This window comes from Cucumis sativus, chromosome 3 (genome assembly GCF_000004075.3).
Source record: "Cucumis sativus cultivar 9930 chromosome 3, Cucumber_9930_V3, whole genome shotgun sequence".
NCBI classification, from domain to species: Eukaryota; Viridiplantae; Streptophyta; class Magnoliopsida; order Cucurbitales; family Cucurbitaceae; genus Cucumis; species Cucumis sativus.
This window is the reverse complement of record NC_026657.2, coordinates 19119067-19126341: the sequence shown is the minus strand read 5'-3', so window position 1 is coordinate 19126341 and position 7275 is coordinate 19119067. Positions and strand designations below refer to the sequence as shown.

Below are 7275 nucleotides of genomic sequence, written 5' to 3'. Positions count from 1 at the left end.
GGTAGTGTACTGTCACGTGGTTAGAGTCTGAAGCTAACTATACTTGCGACACTTGGCTAATTATAACATCCATATAGCCAAGTAAGCCTTTCGGGAAGGGGTAGTGCGTCGAGCACTACAATAACGTTTTGCAGCAGAAGTAATTAGGTTGGTTGCAAGGCACGAGAGAGGTTGGAAGAATAAGGGAGCTTGGATGGATACGTCTTGGGAATGATACATTACATTCCAAGAATATATAAATACACATTTGGGTACAAATATGTTGTCTCTTGCCATGGGATGCCATGGGCAAGAAGACTAGGTGAGGCAAGGTGACCCTGCTTGCTAGGACATGCCAATTTGCAAGGTTTGCAAGGCTTCGTACAAATGAGGCTCTCCCCAAGTATTTATAGCTCTTTTCCACCGACCTTGGGCCTTAGAAGGTCGACCAAGGGAGTCTCTAGAGGTTACAAGATCATTTGGTACATTACAAGGAAGCCTAGAACATTCTAGAATGGTTTGGACCTTTCATGACACTTCTTGAACGTCATAATAGCCTTCTAGAGTGTTCCAGCACGTTCCAGCATCATCCAGCACGTTCCAGCATCATCCAGCACATTTCGGGGCCTTTTTAGGAGCTTCCCGAACATTCCAACACTGTCTTGAGCGTCCTAGAGGCTTCTAGGGCTATCTAGGCCGAGCATGGGTGGTGCAGCACGCACATGGGCGTGTCTAGGGCCTTCTGAAAGCTTTTGGGAGGTTCTTGGGGGGTCTGGACACTGGGCGGACAAGGGCGCACACGCCTGTCGCGGGTGTGGGCTCACAGTGCTACATGCAACGTTGGCATGGGCGCGCGCCGGTGCCTGACGCCTATGGCCGTGTCAATGGACATCTGGGCTTGCCATTGGGCTATGTCTGTGGGCTGACTCATGGGCTGTCATGGGCACTTGTCGTGGCACTCTTAGGCTGTCTCGAGACCACGTTGGGATTCCTCCTCGACTTTGCTAAAGGAGTCGTGGCACGTATTGGCACAATTTTGAAGGCAATTTTTGGAGTCAAAACTTTACATGTGACAGAAGAAGCAGGAGACTTCAATTCTTCTTCAAACTCCCCAATCCCGAGTGGTTCATCCGATCTTTGTTTGAAAATGCAATATCGTAGTTTATTTTGGTTTTGTTGTCCGTATGATTGTTTCTTCTTATAATATATAACCGAAAAATAATAGTTAAAAGGGAAAGAAAATAAAGGCAAAAAGAAAGCATTAATTCAGTGGACGCAAGCGAGGCACCATGTTGCCACCTGGCTTCTCCTCTTCGGTGCCAGTGCTTCGAAAAGCCACCATTTTCTCTCTCTTTCCTCATATTTCTCTCTCCTTCTCTCTTGTTTATCCCCTTTTCTTCCCTGTGCCACTCTATTCTGTCCCGATTCTTCCATTTTCTACCTGAGTAAGTATATTCATCCGATCCCCCTTTTTCATTCCCAATTTCCCAGATGGGATCATTCTTTTTTATGTTCTCCATCATCCCTTTTGATCCCATCCTCTAATATTTCTGATTTGCCCTTGATTTCCATTCTTTTTCACTCAATCTGTATCGATTTTGTTCGGGACTGATTTTTTCTCACGATTATCTGCATTCTAACGCCCCTCCCCCCATTTTTCTGGGTTCTCTTTTTTATGTTTAGCCATCCAGGTAGCTTCTGTAAAAAAGGGTGGTGGAGTTTTTAATGAGGTGTTACTTGGGTCGATCATGTTGGGGTTGAAACTTGTACTTTACCGTTTGATTGGAGATCATCATAGCGAAAAATCTTGTTTTTGTTTTTGTATTATATTTTGTTTGCTATTTTTGGTTGTTGCCTATCTCTTCAGATCTTGGTATCATTCTGATATCAAGAACATACAAGAGAGATAGAAGTTTTGAATGTTCCATTGTTTATGATGCGAGGATTTATTTTTGCTGCATCTGTTCTTTGTTATTGCTTTTGAATATTTCATCGAGTTTGCTTTTTTTTTTATTACTGCAATGATGTGATTGTGCAGTTGCTGGCTTAGATGGTATGCAGCTACAATATAAGGAATGTGATTGCTCAGGCTGGACATATAGGAATAATCAATAGAAGGGTCCAAATCAGTAATATCTGGAGGAGTTTGCCTTCCAATCTTGGATTTGTTCACACCTGGAAGCGTGAATATAGAACAAGTCTCATGATGATGGTAGATACAGGTGCATCTGAAAACCGTGGGCCGATTGTTGATAAGCATCCAGAGAAAGATGAAGATGGTGGCTATACAAGTGGAGGATGGAAAAGGTCTGAATAAAGCTTACTTCTATTTATTTTGAGTCGTGTTGCTGAATTGTTATTTTGTTCGTATGAAGATGACAAGATCATAATGCTTTGACCTTGTTGTTTCACCTAAACTATGGATTCCAATGAGATATGTACTAAACTTATTATCTTTGGTTTGATATACAGTGAAGATGGGAGACTTAGTTGGGGGTATTCAAGTTTCAGAGGGAAGAGGGCAACCATGGAAGATTTCTTTGATATTAAAATGTCGAAGGTCGATGGTCAAACTGTCTGCCTTTTTGGCATCTTTGATGGTTAGATTCTCCCACCATTCTAGCAGTGACATATGTAGGTGTTAATTATTAGTAAATTTTAATCTATCCAATTTCTAGGTGATATGTTGTTAACTGTTAAGTTTCATTTAGGTCCCATTTGTTAACATTCTTTTTTCTATTTTTTAAAATGATGGTTGTTTTCTCACCAATTTGTGGTGTGCTTTTCAGCTCCCTTTAAAAGACATTTGAATTCTCAACCAAATTTCAAAGACCACATCAAGTTTTTGAAAACTACATTTTCTTTGTTTTGAAATTTTGGTTTAGTTTAAGAAAACGTTTTTAAAAAGTAGCAAAGCTAGAAAAATGCAATGTATAAGTATTGTTTATAAGCTTAATTTTAAAAGCAAAACATAAAAAATGAAATGGTTGTCAAACAGCCCCTTAGATGATTGAAGATTTTAAAAAAAAACTTTGAGATTCATCACTCTGCCAAACGACTCTAAGTTTCAACTTTATCACCCAAGCCATACATCTTAATTAATTTTGACGCTTGAATTCAATCATTATCAGAGAGAGCATAGTTGATGCTAATCTTTCAAATTAATCCACCATGCATATCTTACAGATATTATAACTAGTAGAGATATTTACTTCTTTCCATTTGGGTGCAGGTCACGGTGGGTCCCGAGCTGCAGAGTTTTTGAAGGACCATCTCTTTGAGAATCTAATGAAGCACCCAAAATTTTTGACGGATACCAAATTAGCTATCAGTGTGTTTCATTTCCCTTTTGCCTTATTCGTTTGTTTATGAAGATAAAGTCATTACATTTATATGATGATTGTATTTTAGCTGCCTACAAGTAGTGTTTTTTAAAGCTTAAGTTGCAACAAAGGCAATACTCTTCTAGGGCTTAAGCGCAAGGTGAAAAAGAAACGAGCACTTGTTTTTTGTGAGGCACACTATATATAAAAGTACTACATTAAGAAGAGAGAGCATAGTTAATGTGGAAATATGAAGAAAAAAAAAACCTTCACAATAAATTTTGCGTTTAGGCTTAGTAAATTTGATTTTTAGTTAAAAAAGAAGGAAAACCCCAAATTATTGTTATAAAAAAAATGAAAAAGCCACAAGGCTCAGGCTTGAGCCTTGGGACTTCACAAAAGGCGGTGTCTTGTATTGTAAGCCTCGTCTTTTCCAGCCGAGATGCTAGACTTGGGCCTTGAGTCTAGGCGTGTGCCCAAGAGGGCTTTTTTAGAACACTGCCCACAAGTGTAACAGTACACTTGGCTATGTTGGACTTTGTGGTGTTCGTGTGACGATCGAGGAGTTCCTCCTCGATCCACCTTTCAAAGAGAGAGCGTCTTTTGTGGTTGGCTGGGGTGTGTGCAGTTTGGGATGTTTGGGAGGAGAGGAACGACTGGATGGTTTGGTCCTTGGTTAGATTTCACATGTGCCTTTGGGTTTCAATTTCGAAGACCTTTTGTAACTATTCTATTGGTAATATTTTAATTAGCCCTCTTCTTGTAATTGGGGTGTTCTGGTGGGCTCGTTTTTTGTATGTCTTTGTATTCTTTCATTTTTTCTCAATGAAAGTTGTTTCTATAAAAAATAAATAGATAAATAAGTGTAAAAGTAAAGGATCTTGAAGTTTCACATTCTTTGTTTACATAACTGTTTTCTTTTGTGAAAATTTTATTTGTGTCGTTAATTCTGTATGTACATCAAAAGTTTTTTCTATGAATTCCCAGGTGAAACGTATCAACAGACAGATGCTGAATTTTTAAATTCGGAAAAGGATACTTTAAGGGATGATGGCTCTACTGCTTCAACTGCTTTGCTGGTTGGCAATCATCTCTATGTTGCCAATGTTGGAGATTCACGTACTATTATATCAAAGGGAGGTGAAGGTATATTAATGCTATGTGACAATCTTAGTTGTTTACTTTTTCTTGTTTTCTATGCTTTTTTAGTTTTAATGATAACAATGTAAAGGTAGACTCAAGGCTGTGAGCATGATAGTCTCTTGTAAAAGTGAACGATAAATATGATTAGAGTTAAACAAATCATAATGATTATTATGACTTATATTTAACTATATGACAATGAGCTTTGTTTCCTATGTTTGGTCTTGTACCTTCATGCTTACGTTTCATACAGAAACTTGAAACTTATTTTCATTCTGCTGGGCAGCTATCCCTCTTTCTGAGGACCATAAACCAAACAGAACTGACGAGCGGAGGAGAATTGAAAATGCTGGGGGTGTTGTCATGTGGGCTGGTAAGATTTTAACAACGGTTTTGTTAATGATGTTAAGAACTGCTAAACCTGTTGGTTTTCTTGTGTATTGGCAAATAATCTGTAATAAATTGAAATAGATAAATTAGGGACGCAGAGTTACATCGTCACATTTACGCTCTCCAATAAGAATGATTCACATACTAATGGAAAGGTCTGATTCTTATGAACAACTTTGGAAGTAGAATGATTTCAGGGAAGTTGGAATTCATTTCCTTGATAATTATCTATTGGTTGCCTGAGCACTATTACCGTATACAGCAAATTAAACTTCTTAGAGATTAGTTTCTTCTGACCATCTTCTAGGTAGAATTTATTGCCTTTAGCTCTTGTTTTTGAAGTTTATCAAGTTGTAGTTCTCGATCACTTTCTAGTTGCTACTATGTCATCGCAGCAATCCATACTGTAAGCACATTGTATTGTCTGTTGTTGTCAGGCACTTGGAGAGTAGGAGGAGTGTTAGCAATGTCCCGTGCTTTCGGTAACAAGATGTTGAAGCAGTTTGTTGTGGCGGATCCCGATATTCAGGTATCATTTCTAACACCCCGTCATACAGCTGACCATTTTAGTTTCTAAATTTAAGTTTGTTTACTATCTGTGGGAGACTGAATAACTGTATAGTTCAATTCGTGATAGCTACCGAACTAATAATGTATTTTTGGAAGGCTTTACTAAAAAAATGAGGGAAAAATACCTTTTTAGTCCTCAAGTTTTGAAGAATACGTGTGTTTGGTCTCTAAGTTTTAAAAATGTACTATTTTAGTCACATTTTTTTAGGCTATGAGTTTTTTAAAATAGGTTTAAAAGATTAATAAAATAATTTTATACTTTTATTTTAAATAAATAATTATATAACATTTAAAATTAGATGAATAATTTATAAAAATCGTAGTCTCTCTATTTTTTTCTCATTTTAAATATCATATAAATATTTTCATAAAAATCAAACAAAAATACTTAAACTATTTTTAAAAATTCAGATTAGAAAGATTTACTTTGAAAACTGACCAAATGAGATTTATTTTTATGAACTTGGAGTCTAAAAATGTACATATGTAGAACTCAAGTACCGACCTATATATTCATCAAAACTTATGAAGACTAGAAAGATGATTTTTCGAAGAAAATAACATATTTTTGGAAGAAGAAGCTCTTTGATGAATGAAATATCTGGCAATGGTTTATAACTTTCTAGAATTGTAACAACCAAAGGATAGCTGATTTAGACATATATCTAATCTCCGTTGACAACTTAGTGTAAATTAAACTTGCATGATTTTGTCATTAATGAATGATCAATGATAAGTAGCCACATGTCTAACAATTAAAGAAGTTACATGACAGGTCAGCAGAACTAAAACTAATACGTCAAATATAAGAGCCTGTCGTTATTGTGTCAAAGGTTCATCATTGCAGTTTTCCTGTTGCGATAAATTTAGCATGTTATGTATGGAGCAAGGCTAGATTCTTTTTTAGTTGCAATCTCACTGGAACGTGATCTGTTCTATAAACTTGTACAACCGTGTTCTTGAATTCTTTAGATTTTTTTATGCTTATTGTTGTACATACTTGCCATGACTTACAAATTTTGCCCACCATACTTACCCAGGATCTTGAAGTAGACAAGGACATCGAGTTGCTTGTTGTTGCAAGCGATGGACTTTGGGACGTGGTACGCAATGAGGTATGCTTATTCGTTATGCTCACTAGAAACTACATAACCCCGTGTATTGAAGTTGCTCTACATGGTGATCTCCATACATCAACTTAAATTCTGTATGCAGGATGCAGTATTAGTGGCGGGGAAGGAAGATGAACCTGAGGCAGCTGCTCGGAAGCTAACTGAAGCAGCGTTTACGCGTGGCAGTGCTGACAACATAACGTGCATTGTGGTGAAGTTTCATCACGAGAATGCAGGTCCTGTGGCAGAGAACTAAGAATTTTGTATTGCAATGTGTAGATTCTTTTTCTAGAGAGGCGAGAGAGAAGAAAGAAAACTTGGATATTGGGTGTTAATTAATTCTGCACCTTCAGCAAAATGGGTGTGCATAAGAGCTGATTTGTTTATTCATTGGTATTTTGTAATTTGGTTTTCCTCAATCTTATTTTAACTGTTCATTCCACATATCTGTATGCTCTTTCTGTCTGTAAACTCTGATACAGAACAAGTTAATCTAGTTTTATTCTAATGCTTCTAATTGGTAACTCATACAAGTTGTATTTAGGATCGAGGTTTGTCCCCCAATTTTTTCATTTTCATCTATACTAAAAAAAAACTTTCTTCCTTTTATCCTATTATTTCTTTTATTTTAAAATGAGTTTGTTATTGTTGGGCTTATTTCAGTTGAAGCCCATCCCATTAGCACTAAGTTAGTTAAATAGTTTTAAATTTAGTTATTACATGTTAAATAATTAAATATATAACAATATTTTTAAAAA

General features: G+C 36.7%; 1 protein-coding gene across 3 annotated transcripts; it reads left to right on the top strand.

The window, feature by feature from the left end:
• Positions 1–1254: 1254 nt before the first annotated feature.
• LOC101203681 (probable protein phosphatase 2C 76) lies at positions 1255–7060 on the top strand. 3 transcript variants are annotated; one of them, XM_011653110.2, is made up of 9 exons: positions 1255–1424; positions 2018–2286; positions 2452–2579; positions 3212–3310; positions 4290–4448; positions 4732–4818; positions 5273–5364; positions 6446–6520; positions 6621–7060. In XM_011653110.2, the coding sequence occupies exons 2-9, from the start codon at positions 2030–2032 to the stop codon at positions 6771–6773; spliced, it is 1050 nt and encodes a 349-aa protein (XP_011651412.1). In that variant the 5' UTR covers positions 1255–1424; positions 2018–2029; the 3' UTR covers positions 6774–7060. The 3 variants fall into 3 exon arrangements, with proteins under 3 accessions (XP_011651412.1, XP_031739066.1, XP_031739065.1); XM_031883206.1 differs by having other exon boundaries at positions 1265–1424; positions 2030–2286; XM_031883205.1 differs by having other exon boundaries at positions 1265–1670.
• Positions 7061–7275: the final 215 nt, after the last annotated feature.

Excerpts from the sequence above, each read along its gene's own strand:
- LOC101203681 (XM_011653110.2), top strand. The coding sequence starts at position 2,030 with ATGGTATGCAGCTACAATATAAGGAATGTGATTGCTCAGGCTGGACAT. Across the intron at positions 2,287-2,451 it reads ACAAGTGGAGGATGGAAAAG|TGAAGATGGGAGACTTAGTT; the intron begins GTCTGAATAAAG and ends TTTGATATACAG. Across the intron at positions 4,449-4,731 it reads TATATCAAAGGGAGGTGAAG|CTATCCCTCTTTCTGAGGAC; the intron begins GTATATTAATGC and ends TCTGCTGGGCAG.